At 50.9% G+C, this 22,683-nt stretch overlaps 8 protein-coding genes across 8 annotated transcripts in view; 4 read left to right on the top strand and 4 right to left on the bottom strand.

Annotated features, from left to right (window-relative positions):
* Nucleotides 1-1,009, bottom strand: part of BBA_00198 (cellobiose dehydrogenase) — a gene marked incomplete at both ends in the record, with an annotated part of 1,277 nt that extends 268 nt beyond the window's left edge. The window contains 4 exons of the mRNA XM_008595295.1: nt 102-277; nt 322-594; nt 645-672; nt 721-1,009. Coding sequence (XP_008593517.1) covers nt 102-277; nt 322-594; nt 645-672; nt 721-1,009 — 766 coding nt within the window. The remainder of the gene's footprint in view (nt 1-101; nt 278-321; nt 595-644; nt 673-720) is intronic.
* Nucleotides 1,010-2,370: 1,361 nt separating this feature from the next.
* BBA_00199 (uncharacterized protein) lies at nt 2,371-2,726 on the bottom strand (the record flags this gene model as incomplete). Its single annotated transcript, XM_008595296.1, has 2 exons — nt 2,371-2,544; nt 2,601-2,726. The coding sequence occupies 2 exons, from the start codon at nt 2,724-2,726 to the stop codon at nt 2,371-2,373; spliced, it is 300 nt and encodes a 99-aa protein (XP_008593518.1).
* A 1,124-nt stretch (nt 2,727-3,850) lies between these two features.
* Nucleotides 3,851-4,112, top strand: BBA_00200 (uncharacterized protein; the record flags this gene model as incomplete). Its single annotated transcript, XM_008595297.1, has 2 exons — nt 3,851-4,008; nt 4,091-4,112. 2 exons carry the CDS (start codon nt 3,851-3,853, stop codon nt 4,110-4,112), a joined length of 180 nt encoding a protein of 59 aa, XP_008593519.1.
* A 1,308-nt stretch (nt 4,113-5,420) lies between these two features.
* Nucleotides 5,421-6,202, top strand: BBA_00201 (uncharacterized protein; the record flags this gene model as incomplete). Its single annotated transcript, XM_008595298.1, has 2 exons — nt 5,421-6,080; nt 6,185-6,202. The coding sequence occupies 2 exons, from the start codon at nt 5,421-5,423 to the stop codon at nt 6,200-6,202; spliced, it is 678 nt and encodes a 225-aa protein (XP_008593520.1).
* A 907-nt stretch (nt 6,203-7,109) lies between these two features.
* On the bottom strand, nt 7,110-8,053 carry BBA_00202 (2OG-Fe(II) oxygenase family Oxidoreductase; the record flags this gene model as incomplete). Its single annotated transcript, XM_008595299.1, has 3 exons — nt 7,110-7,695; nt 7,769-7,983; nt 8,045-8,053. The coding sequence occupies 3 exons, from the start codon at nt 8,051-8,053 to the stop codon at nt 7,110-7,112; spliced, it is 810 nt and encodes a 269-aa protein (XP_008593521.1).
* A 478-nt stretch (nt 8,054-8,531) lies between these two features.
* Nucleotides 8,532-10,979, top strand: BBA_00203 (prolyl oligopeptidase family; the record flags this gene model as incomplete). The annotated part of the gene is made up of 1 exon (XM_008595300.1): nt 8,532-10,979. The coding sequence occupies one exon, from the start codon at nt 8,532-8,534 to the stop codon at nt 10,977-10,979; it is 2,448 nt and encodes an 815-aa protein (XP_008593522.1).
* A 2,660-nt stretch (nt 10,980-13,639) lies between these two features.
* Nucleotides 13,640-14,875, bottom strand: BBA_00204 (cyclin domain-containing protein; the record flags this gene model as incomplete). Its single annotated transcript, XM_008595301.1, has 2 exons — nt 13,640-14,629; nt 14,687-14,875. The coding sequence occupies 2 exons, from the start codon at nt 14,873-14,875 to the stop codon at nt 13,640-13,642; spliced, it is 1,179 nt and encodes a 392-aa protein (XP_008593523.1).
* Nucleotides 14,876-19,487: 4,612 nt separating this feature from the next.
* BBA_00205 (uncharacterized protein) lies at nt 19,488-20,381 on the top strand (the record flags this gene model as incomplete). The annotated part of the gene is made up of 2 exons (XM_008595302.1): nt 19,488-19,634; nt 19,848-20,381. 2 exons carry the CDS (start codon nt 19,488-19,490, stop codon nt 20,379-20,381), a joined length of 681 nt encoding a protein of 226 aa, XP_008593524.1.
* Nucleotides 20,382-22,683: the final 2,302 nt, after the last annotated feature.

Genomic DNA, 22,683 nt, shown 5'->3' on the forward strand with positions numbered 1-22,683 from the left:
GAGAGAGAGAGAGAGTAGAGAGAGAGAGAGAGAGAGAGAGAGAGTACCTTTTCCATGTTTGGGGATAGAATAATAATAACTATTCCAGTCACCAGACAGACCAGCGTGGCAACCACTTGCGCGGCTCGTAAGCTTTTGCTCCCCTTCTCCGATGCATCTGCCGCCCAAAGTGCCGCTGCCGGGAAAAGGACCATGATGGCGAGACTCATTAGTACCACGATTCTGGCTGACGGCTTCGGTGCGGACGAGGGGACTGTCGCATCTCCCATTGCGGTTTCTGTGTGAATTGGATTTTTTAAAACAGTATCCCCGTCAAGTAACCCCCCTTTTCTCTGGTCCTTGCTGGGCTCGAGCGTGAAATGCCCCTTGTGTCGATGCATCGGCAGCTGCGCGTCGGCAGAAGCGCCATCTCGGGGCTCATAGGGATTGGTCGCCCAGATAAATGGTTGAGCGCTGGCTCCTTTGTCTGGTTTGACCCAGTCGTCGCAGTTATAGCAGGTGAGAGTTGACGTGAACCACTTGTTTTCGTTAATTGAGACGGCGGACATGACCATCTCTGGCAGGAGCTCAAAGGGTCGCGGTTCGATATGTCCTCTAAGACGGTGTTAGTACAGCAAATGCAGTACGCCTCTGAACTTTCTTACCTTCCATGACGGATACTTAGAACAGGTTCTAGGCGATGTTAGAATCATTTTGGTAACGGCGGAGTGGTTGCTTTACCGCCATCTGTCCCTGTGTAGGCAATCAGCATCAGGGCCCCGTACATGCCGCTGCCAAGGCCAACGGCCGTCCATCCACCGGTAGAATACCGTTGGTGCTCAAAAGTAAGACGGAAATCCGTCCCTCCTGTGGTGCTGTTCGCTTCGGTGGAAAATGAAACACAGATGTTGATGTGTTTTCTTCCTTCTTCAACGCAGTGGCGAGCAGAGCGTTCGGCGTCGGCAGTTCGCGATAGCAACGGCAATGACAAGGAAATCTTCAACAGGGCAAACATCCATCGAAAATGCATTGTGACGAAATGCTTGATGGCGCTGTTGAGGCGAGCGCAGGACCAGGGCGAAACCTCGCTTCGGGTGAATATCTCGCCGTCACTGTGAAAACAGCCGCGGCCTGTTCGTTTCCACTTGTGTCAATATACAGTTGGATATTTGTAAAACAGATGACGTTTTTTTGCCCTTCGTCCAAGCGGCACCCGTTAGCTGGGTCGGCATTGCATGGTGGCAGCGTCCCGGCACAGTCTTACGAGCAGCGAGGACAAGCTTGCCGGTCGCCAAGACCAAGGCTGTCTATTGTGGTCCTGACAAGGGGTGCTTTTTACAGCCAACTGTACTTTTGCAGTGGCATTCAGCGGCTTATTGCGCCTGCCTTGGTTAGTTGATCATCCTTCTGCAAGGCCTCTTACAGCGTCAGCCTGCAAGGCCACCTGCCGCAAGGCCGCCCGTTATGGCAGCCTATAGGTGAGTTGCGGCCAGAACTCATTTTTCATTCTTATATCAAGGTTAACAACTCCAAGTAGGCACACGCCAAGAGGGTGCGTAAGGGTGTTCGATATAGTCAGCCAGGCGGGTCAACTAGGCAGTCAATCAGGCAATCCATAGCGTCAACAGCCAGGACAGTTAACAGCGCCAAAACCTAGTCAACCAGGCAGTCAACAGCATTAATAGCCAGTTAACTAGGCCACTAATGACGTTAACAGCTAATTAAATAGACAGTTACCAGCATTGATAGCTAGTTCACCAAGTAATTTATAGCTATTTATCAGCTTTAGGACCTATATTAAACCCCCTTTCAAGCCTCTAGTAAGAAGTGTTCGCCCATTTCTAGCGCGAGCGCCGTTGGAAAAAACTCGGCGCGCTGGCATCACAGCACTCATATATAGAGCAACTATTACTCCCTTGTTAGCATAGACTAAATTAACAATCTATTTATTAGTGATATTTGCATAACGTAAAGCAGTAGACTAAGTAGCTACTCGATCCTATCAATTATAAGTTCAGTCTCGAATAGAGGTCTTATCAGTATTGACAAGCCACTAGTCATTTGTAGCCTTCATACAGTCAGGCTTAGGTGGCCTATCACAGGTCTAATAAGAATATTACATAAACTAAAACGGCTACCTCTACTTTTTTGAAAACCTGATTCTACATCTTACTACACATAAGGGGCGAATTAAGTCTTAGCTATAACTCACCTGTAGGCTGCTATAGACTCGTCGCACCCGCACTCAACTTATGGGCCGTTATCTCGCATCTTCAAAACGCAACAGACAATGACAGACCAAGCTCGTAAACATTTCGGGCGCGACGAATACGCGTTTTGCAATCCATGTGTATTATTCATGTTACTACCTAGCTATGACGCGCTCCAACCTCATGCTGCTCTGCGGGGCGAGCCGTCAGGGTTCCTGATTGGACTGTCCTCTGCGAGCCTGTACACAGCATCGCTGCTCTTGCAGTGGCGTGTAATGTTGTAACCTTCAATTCCCAGGCCGTGGTCACTAGGTTCGGGCGGCTCAAGAGTGCCGTCTGCGTAACAGAGGACGGTCTTCACGGGGCTAGGTTAGCTTGCACCTAGCAGACGGCATCATGTTGCTCTCTTACCTGGCGCATATAGTCAAGACAATGGCCCAAATGACCAAACGGCACTTTCGACGGGTCGCGGTCATGCCGAGGTTTCATGATTGTGGCTGCCTCCTCGTCTGGCGGTGCAATAGTTTGAATGGCCATTCTCATCAATTGCAGGCAATGCAGCTGGTGGAACATGGAGATGCCATACCAGCCCCCGTTTTGAGGAGACTGATCTAGCCAATAACCACCATTTTCAGGCAATAACCCATCCCAGTCAGCATCGCCGATGTGTTCAATGCTCCCAAATGTATGTGAGGGATGGAATTTGAGTGCGTGCGTGCGGCCGGGCGTGGTTCTTATGTAGTTGACCCCCAGGGCAGCCAAAGCGATTACATCAAAAACCGCAAGAAGTGCAAAAAGGTAGGTTATAAAGGAGTTTTTGGGTCGAAATTGGGGTCTTCGTGCTTCCGTCGTCGTTGTTCTCGGATCTTCGAGAGAGTGTTTGCTCGATAGCAAAGCATACCTGTGCTTTGCCTTCGGCAGAATCGACGTGCTAGACCAACTCATCGCGGTAAATGAAGTAAATTGAGATCAAGTACGATTTTATTATGTCGCGGCCGGTTAACTCTGAGGGCAAACGGCGTTCATGTCGGCCGCGGAAGCAATCTCTTAATTGGTTCTGTCAAAGTTGAGCGAGGATGGCTCGTGCCGGAAAGTCTGCTGGATATGTTTTCCTTCCAGTCTTCTTGTCGTCAGCGCAGGCCTTGCTGACGGATCTAAGGTAAGAGAGTTGTGCTAGAGAAAATGGCGGTACTGCAAAGCGCAGCCTGCAGCTGGTGGCCTTGCGGCGGGTGGCCTTGCGGCGGGTGGCCTCGCAGCGGGTGGCCTCGCGTTACGGCAGGTGGCCTCGCGTTGGGTGGCCTCGCGTGGGCGGAATTGCTCGAGGTTATTGATCCTTTTTCAAGAGAGCTTTTATTTGACGGTACGCTTGCTTCTGTCGCACGTGGATCTGCTGCGAAGGGCAATGGCTGCTGGTGGCCTTGCTCCGGTGACCCTGTGATAGCGATCCTTTAGCCTTGCCACATTTTAGTGTTGACATGATGGAGGTATCCATAATTGGGCAGCAAATAGTATGAATAATCGTCTTTATGGATATGCGAAAAGAGGCTGCGGACCATCTTGACATAAAAGCCTGAGAACAGCCGATACAACAAGTCCGCTATCAACAGTCGATCACACTCGACACTCTTTGTTCTGCTCGCATTCACACACACACCGTCAAGATGAACTTCCCGCTTACCATCGCCCTGCTCGTCCAGACCATCTCGGTCCTCGCCTCTCCCCTTCCTGTCGATGTCGACACGAACCTTGTTGACGGCGTTGACATTCTTGCCTGCTCCAACTGCTGGGGCCCTCCTCCTCCCTATCATGCCGCCAAGGAGTAAAGTTTGTATATCCCGTCGGACGCAAAACTGCATGGACTCTGCTGACCGAGGGAATGCGATGCAGAGCTCCCACAACAGAAACATTTTTGGCAAGCTTTAATGTATAGCCTCCAATTTGGCCGAATGCGGCAGGGAGTTGGCTAGATTCAGAGGCTTCATATAAACAACGCAATTACATTAGAACTAACAAATTTGATCGACAAGTATCTTCATTTCATTCTTTTTCTCTGTGCCTTTATTGTTTATTTCGTCCAATCAGAGCTGCTGCAGGAAGCCAAAGGCGCCAGCAGCCACTCGGCTAGTGACCCAAATAATTAAGGGACTTTAGATACCTGCCAGCGAACTATTGCTAGGCATATAATATGCGTGCAGTATCGTCGGACTAAATAATGGCCGTGGCTTGCGCAATGCATCAATATGTACTCCTGAGACTGGGCAGAGTATATACTATAAGATGGAAGTACAGCACTAGGAAACGCACTGCGCACTATGAGGGCTTATGCTACAGGCTCTACGTGGTAATTATTACGCCAGTCAACATATGAAGCCCTTATACTACCAATCGCACAATAATACCAAGTATATACCGACACTTGAATATCATCAGCTCATCATAGCTTCAAAGACGGAACATGCTTCACAAGCACTAATGAGTATCGAGTAGAGAAAGTCCAATTTCTCGCCAGTATAGCATCAATTTCAGCCGCGCAGAACCATGCCGTGTCGGCAAGTACCATTAACAGTTTCTGCCGTCTACTTTATCTTACAGGCTCCCCCCGTCCGTTCATCTTGTAAAGGATGGATACTCAGTATAGCTTCAACAGAGGTCGATAAGCGCTCGACCTGACCCGTTTTCATCATCACAGAGCGCCTCTTTATACCTAAGATGCCGCCTACTCGCATACCCTTAATGGTATCTCACACGCCACTCAGCACCTCATAGCTCACTAAAAACACCATCACAAGCAGACTTACGACAGTCAGATGGCCTGCTAAACTAGCCCCTCGTCATGCTCATATAATGGGTGACTCTCAAGGTCCGCACGGAAGGTTGAGGTTACCACTCAAGTCAGGAGTGAGCAAAGCTGCGGATCAACATCATCGCCCTACTCGCAAAACTCATAGTACTAGAGGGATTCATGTAAAGGTATTTCAACCAAAATCATCGCCTATTAAGCAATCAGAGACGCATTTTACTAAGTCCAGTTACTGGCTTTATGAATGTCGAGCTACGATTTCGGTAGCACCGCGGGACGCGGGACACGGGACAATGTCCGCAGCTATAAGGCTCCGCCGGCAGCAGCCTTGACTCAAACTCTAGTGCATGGCGCATTAACTATCTAACGGTAGACATATGCTGTTCTACGCTGCTTATGCAATGTACTTACCCTCACGCAATCGAAGCACCATGTCTTCGTCTTCCAACTGTCGTTGCAACAAGCTCATTTCAGCAACCGAGCCTAGCGAGCGAACCACGCGCCCCCATTTTGGCAATATACTACCTATATTGGAGATTCCTACTGGACCTCTTTCTTCATTCCAAGGGTCGACGCTACAGCACCCTGGATATCACGCCAATACCTTTGCTGATGCTGCATCTGGCAAAGCACGAGCGGAGATGGGCCAGCATGACGATTGGACGGAAGCCAGTTCAACGCCATGGGCGCAAACTCTCACTGCTTTTGACTTGAACGCTCCTTCTTTATCTCTGGACAGCTTGGAATATGGCGAGCAATCCGGAGCCCGAAGGCAACGCTCCCTTGAGGCTGTGACACCGAGTCTGGCGAGAGCCATCTGCCATATACACGGCCCAGCGAGCCAGGTTCGAGATACACTCCCGACGAATGTTGAGTTTCCTTTCAACTCGGCCTTTGGAAGAATGAGCTCTGCTATCGATCAGCCGCTGTTCAAGGCGACGGGCTGCCAGGAACTCTCGAACTTCAACCTCCAAGCAAGCACTGATGCTTCGAGGTTCCTGTCTGGGAGTCTTCCGGACCCGTTTATCCCTCCGTTGATCGAGAACGACTCTAAGTCACCGTTCAGCATTGACACAAACTTGTCCCCAGCAGTACTACAATGCCCACATCCATCATGCGCATCAAAAACAATTTTTAAGCGGCCATGCGATCTTCAAAAGCACTACCGTTTACATTTTCGCCACTACTCTTGCAGAGTACCAAACTGCTCTGATTTTAATGGCAAGTCGCCAACGTTTGCACTGAGAAAGGATAGAGATCGTCATGAAAGGATGCATCAACCGTCACTGTCTTGCAGCTACTGCGGTATGCTGTTCAGTCGCCAAGATAATCTTAGAACACATTGCCGGAAGCGACACTTGATGCAATATTGAGGAGCTTGGACGGTCCTCTGAGACAAGTCAAATCAGGCTCGATTCCCGGCCTTGCCATCACATTGGAGGACTCGCGTGAAAGACGAACAAGGCTAGTCGTGTACTAACTTGTCAATTACATCCTCTTTATGTGCCTAGTATCTATATCGATTTTTTTCAACTATATATATTTTTTGCATTCTATTTTCTCCTCTGCTGTAATTATCGCATTGCTAGACTGCCCTGTACTACTAGTATATTTGCTTGGATTTACACTTTGTTTTAAGCTCCTCACTTTGCGCTAGCCAGCCTTATCGTGAGACGCGCATCCTCCTGCCCGTTAAGGTGTGTATGCGCCGCTGCTAGGGAAAAAAAAAAGAAAAAAAGAGCTTCCTCGTAGCTGCAAATAATTGGCCGTAAACGGTGCGTACCGCCGCCGGTGCTGGAAACACATGCAGGTTGCCGGTGTAGCTGAAAAGGACCCCCCAGGATGATTAGCACGGTTGTACGAGCAGAACGGCTCGGGATAGAGCTCCGGTGGGAGCTAGCGACAGCCACGATCCTTGTCAATTACTAGTTATTAACGAGAAAACCAATATCCGGGTGCGGTGCCAGGAGCGAGGCTATGCTGGGATAGAGCTCCGGTGGGAGCTTGCGACAGCCACGATCCTTGTCAATTACTAGTTATCAACGAGAAAACCAATATCCGGGTGCGGTGCCAGGAGCGAGGCTATGCTTGACAGTAAATGCTCTGCATTTTGATTTGAACTAACCACCGACTACTGGAGAGTCGAAATAGTACGTGCTCCACATGTTCAGTCCAATTTTGACGCCCGATTTGATTGGCAGGCCGGCGTGGACAACCCGATCGTCACCTGTGCCATTCGAGTGAATGTTGTTCCAGAAAACCCCATTTCCTCGTTTCGGCCTGACGAGAAGCCCTCCGCCCTGCTTTGCGACCGCGAACTTCTCCCCATCTGCGTCATCGGAGACGCCAGTTAGCAGGGGAAAGTACGTCTCGCCGCCAGCGCAGCTGTCCTCCAAGTAGACGAAGATGGTGCCCAGACGACGACTCTGCCTTAGTTTTCCAGACGCCTCATCCGTGTTGTTCTTGGCTGCTACGCTCCAATCAGTGTGCAGCCGATACCGATCTCCGCCCGCTGCATATTTGACCATTTGCAGGCTCTCTACATGCTCATGTTGAACATTTCCGAGTAGAGACTTCATGCGGGATATGAGACAGTTGCATACGGCATCGTCTTCTAGTAGGAAGGCACTCTCTGAGCTGCGTACTGTCGTATTTACAATAATCCCGCTGTGGGAAGCCACTTCCGACGGCTTGTATATATTTTCCCTGAAGTTTGGTTAGCGATGAACGACGCTCATAATATGTCGTATTGTCTGACGGATGCCGACTAATCACATACCCCAGTGCAAGTAGATATCGGATTTCTGCGTCATTCAGGAAATTGTTGAGATAAATTGCAAGCGGATCAATGGACAAAATCTCCACTGTGTAATTCTGGTCGCATTTGAAAGGAATTCCGGGGCCTAATTGGGAGATGCGCTGCCAGCCTTCCTGCCTGTTGTAGAGGTACGCGCTCATCAAGACTAGTAAAAGTCCAACATAGGGTGTGTAATCCTGAAATAAATTAGCAGCCAGAACGACAGTCTTACTGTGTTAATTGCACAATGAGACTGACTTTGAACATTTTTCTGAAAGAGCCCAAGGGCCGAGACGAAGCAGTTGTACGCGTAACCATTGTAGTCATGGGACTGCAGTGTCGACACACGTCCCGGGGTCAGATTCGCTTCGCAACGGAAGTGCGAATATAAATACTCGTAGTTATGGACTTACTGTCGGATTCGAAATCACAGAGAGGCTTCATCAGGCTACCTTTGTCTCCCAATGCAAAGCCTCCTCCACAGTCTAGCCGCCAGTGTCACGCCACTCATGCAAGGCCACCCATGCGCAGCCAATGTACAAACACGGCTGCCTAACCAGCGTTTCTTTGAGATGACGAGTCCAACGCCCGCACAGCGCCGTTGACTCGGATATAAGCGGCTGTATTTCCTCGCCGTGGAGGGAGACAGTAAAACGTTACAATATTGCGAGAGAGCAGACTAGAACAACACGAATTCACAAACATCAGATCGCAGACAAAGGGGTGTTACAAAGAGTATTACAAAATGACTGCCAAGGAGGTGACCAAGTTCGAAAATGCATGCGCGGCGAGGGCCATGGTGGTACCCCGCTGGCTGCCTGGGAACAACGTCTTTTGGTACAAACGGAGTCTACCATCGGATAAGTGGCAATTCATCTTTGTGGATTGTGCACGAGGCACTGCACAACCAGCATTTGACCATGCCGCTCTTGCAACGACGCTCAGCAGCGTCGACGGCGCCGCCGCCAGCGAGTCGCTAGACGCGGACCAGTTACCCCTCACCTGGCTCAATGTCGACCCGGACGGCGCGTGGGTGCGCTTCCGCTACGCAGACAAGATCTGGCAGTTTTCCAGGACCAACGCGCTCGAGGTCTGGTGTGGAGAGTTTGAGGAGGACCAGTTTGAACAAGATTATGACATAACGAAGCCCTCTCCGAGGACGTCGCCTGGTCGGTCCTCAGTGACCATTGTTAATCTGACAAACGTCATGCTCGGGTACTACTGGATCGACCACGACGGCAATAATGAGCGTCGTATCGATCAGGTGCTTCCCGGAGATTCTTTCCCGTTTACATCCCCGATTGGCTACAGATTCCGCTTCTGGGAAGCCTGTAGCGGGCGTAACGTGGTGCTGGAGTTGAAGCAAGAACGTGGCATTGTCAACATTGAGGACCGGCGTGAGGGTCTAGGAGTCAGCTGGGACAATGGCCTTGATGTTGCGTGCGAGACCGAGTCTCCTCAAGCTACCGAAACCGTAAGCAAACCAGACTATGAGACGTTTATTCGACGGTATAATCTGTGGATGCGCAAAGATAAAGTCGAGACGCAGGTCTCCTTTGACGGCTTCGAGGACAACCGCTACCAAAACGCCTCGGTGGCGCCGGGCGGGCGGTACGCTGTAGCGATGCAAACTAGACAAGGATCTAGATATCCGTTGGAGCTCAAAAACTCTGTGCCAGATGACCAGCTCCGTCCCAAGGTGTTGAGCCACCACACCAACAAGAATGGCTGGCGGAGAGCCGGCGACCACCTGGACACGGACCGACCTCGCCTCTTTGATATGCATGCACGACGTGAGATAGCAATCAATGATGCCTTGTTTTTGAACCCTTATCAAATCCAACGCATCGGATGGTCAGACTGTGGCAACAAGTTTCGCTTCATCTTCAACGAGCGCGGACACAAGCATGTGCGACTGCTGGAAATTTCCACCGACGGCGCCGTCAAAGTGCTGGTCGAGGACAGCAGCGACACGGTCGTCGACTATAACCAGAAACTCTGGTACAAGATGCTGCCTGCGACAAACGAGGTTCTCTGGGCCAGCGAGCGCGACGGATGGAACCACATTTACCGATTCGACTTGTCAGACGGAAGGCTCAAGAACCAGGTCACCAAGGGCGAGTGGGTGGTCAAGTCGGTGGAAAGTGTCATCATCAAGGAGCAGAGAATTTGGTTCACGGCATGTGGCGCCATTCCGGGCCAGGATCCATACTATGAGCATCTAGCCTGCGTCCATTTCGACGGATCCGACTTTCGACTGGTGACGAGCGAGGACGGGATGCACAGCTGGAAGTTTAGCCCCGACCGCCGATACATTATTGACACGTGGTCCCGCGTTGACCTTTTGCCGCATACGGCCGTGGTAGCGGTGGCTTCTTCCCAGCAGGTTGCCTTTTTGCAAAAGGAAGTCGTCGACTCTGAGCTCGCAGGAAAATATGTACCGCCGGAGCGGTTTACCGCCAAGGGCAGAGATGGAGAGACGGATATCTACGGCGTCATTGTTCGCCCGCACAACATGGACGAGACGAAAAAGTATCCCGTCATCGAGGTCATTTACGCCCACCCATTCCAATACTTTACGCCAAAGCGCTTTGCCAGCACCGGCGGATCTCGGAGGAGGGCGGGCGACAGCTACGTCGTCGTCTTGATTGACGGCATGGGCACCAACGGGCGCTCCAAGGCGTTTCGGGACGTTGCCTACAAGAACCTCAACGACGCGGGCTTCCCCGACCGCATCAAGTGGATGCAGACGGCTGCCAGCACGCGGCCCTGGATGGACACATCCCGCGTCGGCATCACGGGCGGCTCCGCCGGCGGGCAAAACGCGGCCGCGGCCGTGCTGCACCACCACGACTTTTACAAGGCGGCCGTGGCGCTCTCGGGCTCGCACGACAACCGCATGAGCGACGGCAAGTGGGCCGAAATGTACATGGGCTGGCCGGTGGACGAGAGCTACGAGAGGAACTCGAATTGCGCAAATGCGAGCAAGCTGGGCGGCGCGCTCATGCTGGTGACGGGCGAGGTGGACAATGTGGTTGATCCGTCGACGACGATGCGCATGGCGAGTGCGCTGATTGATGCGGACAAGGACTTTGACTTGGTGGTTATACCGAAACACGGCCATTATATGAATGGCGTAGAGTGGCTGGCAAGAAAAGAGGCACAGTTTTGGGCGAGGCATTTATTGAATTAGTATCAACGGCAGATACGGGAAGCAGTGACGATGAAAGGTCGAGTCCAGCAAAGCTAGATGATTAAACTATTACGTATCAGGTCGCAACAATAAACAACAATACTAATGCATCAGATACCCAAGGTACTATACATCATCTTCTTCTCCGTCGTAAGCATCTGACCTTGAGGCGCGTACAAGCAATGCTGATAAGATGAATGTCATAGTTCATCTAATGAAAGAGACTCTAACGCGTTGAATGGTTGGAATGGCCCCAAGTCCTTTGCGCACGGCTTCGCCTGCAAATTGAATTACGACAGACAACTTGAGTCTCTCTCCTGTACCACGAAGCCAGCTGCCGCCGATGGCTCTACGGAGCAATTCGTGGTCGAGGCCCGATGCCCCCTTGAATGGGTTGGACCTCTCGAATTCGAAAACGGGGTCATCTGTGAGAATTTGAACTTTAATCATATCCGATGCAAGCCTGCTGCCGTCCCGCAAGTGCCCAATCATCAAAGCGATCCGGTAGGCAAAACCCTTGATGCGATTTAGCCATCATGCCAAGTCATTGTGCGAGAAACTAACACGAATGATACGTATAGGAAAATTCGAAGTCAGAGCTCAAAGAACAGAAAGAAGGAGAATAAAAATGGGTCTGGGCTATCACGGATAATTAAAAACCAAGTAGTAAGCTTCTTCTATATGCCTATATATAAATTGCTTGCTACAAGGTAAAAGGCGGGCTGTGGCGGTATCGTCAAGTCCTGGAGGTGGCTGCACCGTGAATGCTACCAGTAAAACAATGCACATGGCTTTTCTTTTTCTTGCAATCCGCACAAACTTTTGATTGACAATCTATTTGATACGCTCATTTCTGGCACGGGCGTTGTCAGGATTGACTCAGCGCACAGAGCACGCATATATACAGCAACTATTAGTTCTCTTGGCGTTGAGACAGTCAACAATATATTCACCAATGCTATCTACACAAGGCACAGTAATAGTTCGAATAGCTACACGATCCCTGTTAACTATTAATTTAGTCTCGAACAGAGGTCTTGTCAGTAGAAGCAAGCCACCAATTACTTCCGAGTCAAGGCTCAATGACCTATCAAAGGTCTAACACTATTCCATTCCACTGGCGGGAAAGTCTTTGTACGGCACTCGTGCAAGTCCCCGTTGCTGAGATTATCGCGTACTGTAAGGAATTAATCCATTCAAGTTGGTACAAGGACTGTCATGCAAACATGGATATACCGGACGGTAACCGCCAAACAGGGAGCTCTGCCGGGTAAGTTTCAAGAGACGCCCGCCAAAGACCACGTTGCCAGCAAAGACCACCACCAGACAAAACACAACAGCGCCGCCATGCGCACGCATTTCGGCAAGATGAATGACCCAGGTAAAAGAACCACAAAGTCAAAAAAAAAAAAAAAAAAAAAAAAAAGCGTTGATTTCACGTCATTGTCTGGCAAGATATCCAGGATCGTGGCTGTATCAACTGTTGTTCTGGTCACGCAGCCGTTTTGCCAACTATCTGTCTGGGTGGCAACGGCAGTATGTCGAAGTGATTCAGCTGACTTGAATTTCTGCCATGCAAGTAATAGTTGAGGCAAGAAGACAGAGACTTCAACATATAAGAATGGAAACCGCGCACCGTGATAAATTATAGCTAATGACGGTCATGCTTGTCCAATTAGTCCAAGTCCACCGAAATTGCATCCTCCACAACAATACTCATGGTTCGATAGCCTCACCAATCACATCACACGCTGCGCACCTCGCCAAATGCACAAGGCACTCACTGCCACTGGCACTCTTGGCTGGCACGCACGACCAGTAAATGCCTTACACGTTAATTCACTTGCACGAGACCATTAATTTGCCCTTGATAGGATTGTATTTTACTTCTTTGTGCCTGTTTTACAACTACCCATACATTGAACCTAAGGCTCCGCCCCCTCATCAATACAGCTCCTCGCTGGGCACCCCTTATCCTCAAGGGTGATGCATACCACGCTGCATTGACCGCTTCTAAGTTATTAGCCGCCCCCCAGTTAAACAGGTGCCATATAGGCGTCTCCAAGCCCAGTGGAAAAGGGTAACAATATTGCAGGCGTTGGCTAAACCCTGGGGCACTCTTCTCGCCAGCTGCGACCAAACGCTTGGGTATCCTTTTTCTCCCCTTGGCCGCTGTTCCATTCTTGTGTTCCATAGCGAGGCTGGCTAGGCCCCCTTGTAGTCTAATCCTCCCAAAGAAAACAACTTCCACCAAGGGCCATTATGCTCCAAGCCTGTGGAGGCTCATGTTCCCAAAGAAAATGGTGCACACTGCGAAATGATGTAACATGCGAAATCAACTCTGAGGGCCCGTGGGCCACATGCCGCAGAGATTTTTTTGTTGTCGGACGCTTTTTTTCTTTTCTTGTCGAAAGTTCGACGGAAAAAGCAAAGGGCGAAAAAGTAATGAAAAAAAAAAGTCGCTAAATGCATGACGTAAATGAGAGAAGAAACCATTTTGAATGCCAATGTGCAATTCGAAACGAGAAGATGAAAGAGTAATATGTTGTACCAGGACCCGATATTATGTGCGGTACGAGACTCTGGGGTTTTTGAAAGCCGGCTTAATGCTTTCATGCTGTGCGCCATGCTGTATGCAGCATGCGATGCTTCGATGCACCTCAATACTGCATACAATGCTGATTATGATAGCCATTTTGCGCCTGTGCTGCAAACACTGTCCCTTGGCCGTGATGCGGTGTAGGGGTAACGGGGCATCGGGGCGGTAACGAAGTATAGACTTGTTTTTGTGTCTGAACGTGAACGCCATCGGGAGTGATGGGAGGCGTCACGTAGCCCTGGTAATATGCGGCACCGCCGTGCACCTTTTGAGGGGTGCTGTAAATGTCTGCAGGTTTGCTCACCTGCTCTGCGGGTGGAGTAGGAGGGTGAGCTGCTCTGCGGGCCATGGCAGCCTGCTCGGCCATGAATTCGGTGAGCTTCTGCGAGACACGAGACAGGTCAGGGGTAGCGTATTTGCGAGCCAGAGTAGCCGAGGGTTGACTAAGGTGTTGTGATAGCGTTAGGAGAGTGACGTTCTCCGTGTGTGCCCAGTCACCGTCGTTGACTTCGGGACGGCCGAGAATTGCGCGGGCGAGGGCGAGCGAGGCACGGGCCATCATCGAGGGCTTGGTCGAGACAAAGTCACGGTGGTAGAGTGCGATTTCACAGAGATAGGCAGCCATGTGCTCGACCTCCGCGTCGTCACTCTCCTCGGCAGCCATAAGCTGGGTGAAGAAGTCGACGGTAGGGTGGCCGATGGCCCACTCGAGCGTGTTGAGAACATGCATCTCCATCTGGGTGAACATGCCCGAGTCGTAGAGGCCGCAGCACATGTTGTTGAGCTCGGTGATCTGGGGAACACGGTCCTTCTTGTCACCATACTTGGCAGCGATTAGGAGGGCAGCGCAGCCGACAAGCTGGTAATGGTGCTTGTAGACCACTCGTTTCGAGCAGTAGCGGTCCAGCAGATTGACGGTGAGGAAGAGAGTCTCGGGTAGCAAAGTGAAGGCGGCATGGGCCTCGATGATGAAGTCGATGAGATACGGTCTCATAAACCACTGCACCTCGCGCTGCATATCGATCAGGTTAGCATCGGGCAGAGTCGCATCCTGTCATCAAGTTAGCAAACAGTGACATAATGAATGAGCATGTGGCGAGCTTCGTACCTCCATGTCGGCCATATGTTGGAGGATATCCTCGAGGTACTCTTCGCTGGCTAGCCGGGAGAGTTCGCTGGAAATAATGTCCTGGCGTTGGCGGGCAATCATCTTGGCGGCGGAGCGGCAATTCATTCGCTCAAAGGTGGGCTCGTCCGACTCGATGAAAAAGGAGTCATCGTGCTGAGTATAAGCCATGGTTGCGGATGGAGAATGACGAAGCTTCCCGTGGTAACGAAGGACGGAGAAGCTGGATAGATAATTGCGGATAACGAACGAGACGGCGAAAGGTTTGTATCTTGGTGAATGCCGTTGGACAAGGAATGGCTGGTAGGTTCTCCAGGAATCTTGGGTAGGCGAAAGTTGTGTAAAGAGAGACGCGAGCGGCCGGGGTAAAAAGAGAACCGGTTACCGGAGAATTAAAGGATTAGCGTATTAAAAGAGCGTGAGACTAAAGTCGAGTGAGAGTTGCTGGCAAAGAGTTGCCAAGATCATATAGAGAGTGAGTCGACAGAGACAAATGAGGTTGGACGAGGGCCGGTTTAAGGGCTCTAGAGTTGAAGCGCTCGGTTAGTTAAATCCACGCTACAGAATCACATCTTGGTGGATTCAAGACATTGCCATGGCGGAATTGCGGGGATCATAAGAATTTCCCCTGGCGTGCCGCTCCCTTAAAAGGTAGGGAGGGGTAGGCTGGTATGGGAGGCTTTCGATCGATTGGCATCAGGTGCCAGCGGGCAGGAAAAGAATAAAGGGAAGGCTTACTGGCTCTGTTGCAGAAGGGACAAGACAATCAAGATGAGACAATTGTGCAGAGGGTGGGACCAACGAGTTAACGTGTCCTAGAGCGCTGTGCACAGGATTGAAGTCGACCGCGACAGTGGAGAGGCTGAAGAATGCAGAGGAGGTGGCCCGGCATGCAACTATATTACAATGGAGACGAGGTCAGCCCACGGACATTGAGAGTTTGGTGTGACGATAAGGCAAGCGCCCGATTGGTAGAGTTGTTGAGAAGTCAAAGAGTGGTGATTTGGGAAGCGTTTGTACGTACAATTTGCCGTCAACCTCTAGAAAAGACGAAAATGAGAGTAAAATGAAGGAGTGCAGAGAGACGAGAGGTCCGGCTAGTGAAGCTATCTCGAGAGAAGGGGTCGTATCGAACGTCGGTGGCTGTCGAGGAGCAGAGGGTAGGGACCAGAGACTCGACTGAAGGAACGTCTAGCAGAAACTAGTGACGGGAAAGGGTGGGAATCGAATCGTTTGTCGAGCGAGCTTGATGGAAGCTGGCAAAGGGAGGTCTTCGGTGGATGGCGGAAGAGTGGATCGAATTCCTATGTCGAGAGAACTGGAATCTGGCGAAGCTCCAAGTTGGAGTCGAAAGACGAGACTAGCTCAGTTGGAGCGGACAAGAGGAGCGAAATACCAATCAAGGCAGCTTTGAATCGCTTTGTCGGGCGGGCGAGAATAATCGAGTGGATTGTTCTCTTTAAACTTCAGCTGAGCAGCTTTTACACGGGTAATCGTGTTGGAAGCTAGCAGTGGTCAAGGGGGCTGGAGGGAGGGGATCGAGGATGGAGGGAGGGAAGGGGCGGCTTTTAAGGATCTCTCGTCTCAATCCGAGGGCCGATTTCTTGTGCGAGGGTGTCGACCTGCTGTGACGGGGTCAGGGACGAAGAAGAAATGGCGAGAAGAGGATGAGTGGACGAGGATGAGAGAGAAGAGGAGGAAGAGGCAGAAGAAGAGGAGGAGAGGGGAGGTGGGATAAAAAGAGAGGTAAGAGGAGGATGGAGACGAACAGAGCAGATTGGTATTTAGCGGAGAGACGGTTAGTTTTATTCGGGGCAGCGCATTTCCTTCAGGTAGGACGGTAATTAACAGTGCCTGCAGGATGAAGAGAAAGCAGTTGGGTGGACAGTGGCCAGAGGACAGTCAGTGGTGTTTAATGGTGGCCATCGGGTGCTTTTATTGTGTGCTTCAGGGCCTCGTTGCAGCCTGTAAAGTTTCAGCACCTTTAACTCAGCAGGCGTTTTAGCGACTTGGGAGCCCCGAAAGGCTAAAAAGCAGAATGCACTGCACCACGGCGTCATCAGCACCGGAGCACCACAAGTACCACCAAAGGTACAGTACAGCCCAGTACAGCACCGTTCAGCAGACCCCCTGCTTAGCCTGAGCTATTGCCAGCCAGTAATGGGTCATGGATCATAGCCAGCCTCGACGACGCCCTCGTCCTTGCTTGGAGTCCTTTTTTTTTTCTGGATCCCTTTTTGGCGTCTTGCTCGTGTGGGCTAGGAGGGGGGGCCGCGCTACTGCAGCCAGGGGAGGTGTGTGTTTGCCTGGTCGTGGGTGTATATTTTTATTTTTTATTATATTCTCATCAACATGTGGGAATCGGGCGTGTAAAGCCCACACGCCCAGGGCGCGAGGCGTACTTTGAGGTGTGAGGCGTCTGTCTGGCGATGGCGATTTGAAAAAACCATAGCTGGGTGGCACAAGCACACAAATCATCGTGCTGTGCACCTCTGTTAACCACTTTGTGCAGCCTTGACCTCACTAATTTTGTAACAGCGCTCGCTCCACCACTCAGCCAACTGGAACCACCACGCTGGGAAGCCTCTCACCAAATCCTCGGCGAGGAACGCTTGCTTCCCCGCTCCAGCAAAACACAAGGCCACGGGTGGCTTTGTGCAATGCCTCACAATGGCACAATGGCAAAAATAAACTTCCCATTACACAAAGAAATTCAGGAACCCGGCGGTGTATTTTGCCGAGTCCCAGATTAAGATTCAAGAAATTCATCATGATAGATTGAAGCGTAGAGGCTGTTCATTCTTCCTCCCTCCCTGATGACATGCCTTTCCCTCTGTTACACTGGCCCTTCCATTCCCATCATTTCGGCCCATTGTCCCGAGTACAATTGCGCGCTAAATCAACGCGATTGCCAGCACACCACTTCAATAGACGAGGACGAGAAAGGAAGGCAGCCACACCAAGACAACTTGGGGGACAGAAAATAGATACGTACCAAATGTGCAGATTCTCTCCTTTGCCCCCTTGGGATAGAATTTCCAGAATCGAAACAAACGCGATGCACCGCTGTCTTATTGTGTCTGATCGAGCCGTCTCTGTCTCTCAACTCGGACCCTGCAGTCCAAGCATCTACCTGTAGGGATGACAATTGGACAGGGTAATGCCTGTCTGTTTTTTTCCTTCTTGACTTCAATCTCGATTCATTCGTCAAGATTCGTTTGCCCAATCCTAATTATATGCTCTCGTAGCTCGAGTCTTGACGCACAAAAAAGCGCCCCGTAACAGAGACTTGGGTTAGGCTGGAGTGGCTTGTGCCGGTGCTCAACTTTGTGGGGAAATCGAGAAGGATGAAAGGATCCAAATTTAAATATCGAGGAAATGACTTATGCTTGCATAGCCAGATTGCAGAAAAAAGTGGATGAGCATAAAACAAATCTTCGTAATTGAGCCCTCGCGCGTTTGCAGACATTTGGACAAACAGCCAGTTATACGACGGCAAAATTACATTAATGCATCTTGTGCATACAAAATAGCATAGTTCGCAGACCGACATGTTGACTTGACGCATCATCGCTAACGGTAATCCGTATAGCTGGCCTCGACCACAATGCTCGCCGTCAACATCATGATTGTTGACCGGCCCCTGTTTGCCCACAACTGGCCGCCGCCTTGTTTGTTGCCAAACAGCCCGCTGCAGATAAACAGGGCCAAGAAAAAAGACACCATCCACACCACGACCGACCGCTCAAAACTAGTAATAAATAACAGCAATCGCCAATGTCCGCTGCCGTTGACTCGCCTAATCGCCCTTATTATCCGGTAAATAATACCAGCAGCTGGAAGCACGAGATCCTTCATCACATCTCCTCACCTTGTTTCTGACTGGCCCGTTTCCGTTTCCACTTTATTCCCAGCGCGAGGCCGTTTTTTTTCTTCTTTCTTTTACCCACGGCAATTTGCATTACCGTCGCGTTGCAGGGGCGGAATAGAAAAAAAAAAAGTGGTTTGACATCGTGATTGTCCATTCCGAGATGCCTCGCAGCTTGCATACCTGACCGCACATCTTCATAGAACTTGTTCTGGTGTATGCGTACAGAAAGGCGATAATGGTATTCTTGAGAGTTATGCATCACTGGCACATTTGACCAATTCGCTAGTGCAAAAGCTTCCAGCCTTTCTCCTTCTTATGACGTGCCCCCACAAAAAGCTCCTAAAAATCTCATCTACACCACTTCGCGACTTGGACGCGGCAACTCGCGTGCAACATTAATGTACATTCTAACCTTTTTTCTATTTCTTTTTTTAAATAATCCTTTGCTTAAATATCGCCATACTTTTTCCTCGCATTGGTCTTGGACTACAAGTCTCCGCACCAGCACGTCACCATCGCAAAACAGATGAAGCAAGACACTTCAACCCTTTCACGTATTGTTTCCAGTTTACACACTCCGGTACACGAGTTAGCCGACGATTCTTCTTCGAATGCTTCAGCCCGCGTTGCTAGCAAGGCCAGCATCCTCGCCATCATAAATGCATGCTGGCATACACCCGGTTCTCCTCCAGATGACACGGACGTGTCCAAAACTCAATTCAGCAGCCATCTCGTCGCACCAAGAAAAGTCTCGCCTATCAGATTTATTCCTACCAGTATTTATCTTGCTCTCTCCGATTCTCTTTCCCCGTTGGTGCCAGGCCTGTGCGCCCCCCCTCCTTCATAAGCTTCCAATTACCTCATTCGACCACACGGCAGCTAGCTCACGATTTGAGCACGCATTTGATAGGCATGAATCTGCTAGTGGCCCAGCTTTGGGGGCTTGGTTTCCCTATTTTCATTAGAGCTCTTGTCAATGCCTCCACAATCACGTTTGCATACGTCGTGATAATGGGTCTCGCGGTCGATCGGACATGGATCGTAGACAAAAATGTGCAAGTAATTAAACCAAAAAAAAGGCCTTGTTTCCATCTCATTTCTGTTTGTCGTGCTTCTTGACCCTGCCTATATTTTTCCTTTTAGTTGATGAAACTCGATAAAATCTCCTGCTTCTCGTGTGGGTAACTTTGGCTGTGTGTCTCAATCGCGGAGCATCTCGCATCGCACGCGCGTAATAAGTGCAATATATTCATGCTTGTTAAACGCGGGCAGGATACATCCCTCTCCCTTCCTTCTGTACCTCGACCGAGCCATATTGTTGCTCACTCCGTGTGGCGAGCGAGGCTGCAGCAGAGAAAAGTCGGTCGCGCCCAAGTGGTGTGCACCACAAGACCACCACCACAGAGCCCGGGCCGTATGGACGCGGCCGGCACCGCCGCTACTTTTTGCTCGGGCGGGCAGACGGGTGGGCGCCGACGGTCATACAACTTGCAGCCCGGCCACGGCAAACATGCTGCTGCTGCTGGTGCTGCTGGTGCTGCTGGTGCTGCTGGTGCTGCTGGTGCTGCTGGTGCTGCTGGTGCTGCTGGTGCTGCTGGTGCTGCTGGTGCTGCTGGTGCTGCTGGTGCTGCTGGTGCTGCTGGTGCTGCTGCTGCTGCTGCTGCTGCTGCTCACCAATCGAATTGGCGCACAGCATGTCGTACAGGGCCTACAAGGGATCAGCTCATCAATTCAGCGCCAGCGAAAGCCTGGGAAAGAGGGGCCGGAACGAAACACATCAAAAACTGGGAGGTGGCGAGAGAGTAGTGAAACCCCCGCATCGCTTATTAAACGTCAAGAACGAGCTTTGCGAGCGCGCAGGGCCACACCGAGCGGGAGGGGACCGATTTTCAGCACCGCCAGGGCCTCAAGGCCTTGTCGCCAAACGTCAGATGGGGTGATTGATGTTGATCTTTCAATCTTTCCAAGCCAAATGACGATGTGGTGGTGCTGTCTACTAGTTGACTGGGTATCTCCAACAGCTCGTACCACGATGGCGTCGAAAGCCTGGTCGCGAGGCCCAAACGGGGTTTCTTTCAACCAATAGAGCTCTTCATTTCGTCTTCATTAGGTGAGGCATAAGCCTCTCGCGGCCAATCACCGCGCCCGCACGCCTTCTTTCCGCGACGTGCACACCACTACTCCGTACCACAGCCAAGATATTTCTTGACACACAAAAAAGCACGACATGTATCCGTATCTTGGAGAAAGAAAGTCGAACCCCTGCTGGCGACTTGAGAGGCTGCTACCTTTTGTCATACTTGAAAGGCTGCTAGCTGACAAGCCGGGGGACTGCTCTAGGCCAATCACACCTCTGCCGTGGAGGGGAGCTCCGACGACGACGACGCCGAGGCAGCCCCTCGCCTCGCCTCGCCTGAAAAGGCGTCCAGTCACCATTTTTTTTTATCCTTGCGCGTGTTGTGTCTCGGAGCCTTTTGTATTCGGGCGTCCTGCGGCTGGCCAGCTTCTTACCCATGAAACTGGCGAGCGGCCTGGTTGTTTCGGGGCGCAGTAAGAAACTTACTTCTACGGAGTCACTCTTGGCTTTTGTAACGGCCGCGCTGCTAGACTTGGCCATGCCGCGACACACGCTGCATGATGCCGGCTGACATTGTTGATGAAAAGCTCATGACGCCGTTGTGTTGATCGCTAGTACGTAAAGCAGAACTGCCCGACTAAAAAAAAAAGCAAAATCACACGAGGAAGAAGCCAACCTCTCAGGTGTTAATAAAGCTAGCCCTAATGCGAGACAATGGCCTTCAATTACGGCCTGCTTTTCCAGCCTGCTGGTACCTAGTTAGTGCAGGCTCCCAGTGGCCACCGCAAGTGTTGTAATAAGCTTTGCCTGGCCGAGGCCTCCCTCTTTCGGATGGTTCACAATCGAGCTCTTTATTACGGCAGATATTGATTGGTCCCGGCCGTGTGCTCTGGTCTCTGATATATCGTGAAGAAAACCGGATGCCTCGATTTGCTCGCCACAACGCACTGATTGTTGTTTCAAGCTAGTGACATGTCCCGTCCGTAAGAGAGAGAGAAGGGTGCGCGCGGACGTTGTCCCAGACTCCCAGGCCGTTGGTGGAGCCGTCGCCAGTGACACCACACGTGCGGAAACATCTCTTTGTACAATGTCAAATGTTAAACTGGATTACCCGTACCATTTCTGATGATGAAATGGGGGTTCGCAACGCATGGAAAGCCTACACGCCGCCCGGAGGGATGAACGGGTGAACTGGCCTAGAGTCGCGCGACTTTGATGAGTTGGCAAAGTCTCCATCCCATATGCAGGGCACCAACAAGGTGATGGTTCATTATACTCTTGTTGGTGCCGATAGCTTCGGCAGTGTGCCGTGGCCAAAAGGAACAAGGAAGGAAGTCTTGGAGCCTCACATTGATATGCGACCTGTCGGGCCAGCAATAATCAAGGATGTGACGGGTGAAAAGCAAGATTAGAAAAGCAAGATTAGGCAGGTATAATAACTGGCCATCCGGGGGTGCCTCAGCCTTGTCTCTGCTAATGTCTTGAATTTCGACATCTATTTTACGCCTTGCATACTCAACCAACCCGTTGCTTTTATTTATGCAGCATCTTTCTAGCCAGCGACAAGATGCAAGTGATTGATTGCTCTCGCCTCTCTCCCTACCGTTCGAACCTGGTCCCTGCCTTGGTGCGCTGCAAGGCACCGGGCATTACAATCTTCGAGGCCCATCACGGCTCAACAACGTCCACTTCTTTTTGCCTAGGTATCAAAACTGCTTGACTATTTCTCTGCCCCCTTTACATGGTGCTCCCCCCGGACCTGGCTGGGCGTGCATATTCAACATTGATTGATCACCGTTGGGCAGCAACAGCTCCCCTGAGTTGAGCAAGCTGAGCCACTATTCGGAAATCCCGCTTCCGCTTTGTAATTTTGCAACTCCTGTCGATATCAGGCGTGGGTGGCAGCCAGTATTAAATAGAACAATGCCTCTGCCAATTAGTTATTTCCCCTTCTGGACACACCGAGGGGGGGTTGTGGTGCCATTCATTCTCCAGTGATGAGCACCGCTATCATCACACCAACCCGCCGCT

This window comes from Beauveria bassiana (genome assembly GCF_000280675.1).
Source record: "Beauveria bassiana ARSEF 2860 unplaced genomic scaffold BBA_S00001, whole genome shotgun sequence".
Lineage (NCBI taxonomy): Eukaryota > Fungi > Ascomycota > Sordariomycetes > Hypocreales > Cordycipitaceae > Beauveria > Beauveria bassiana.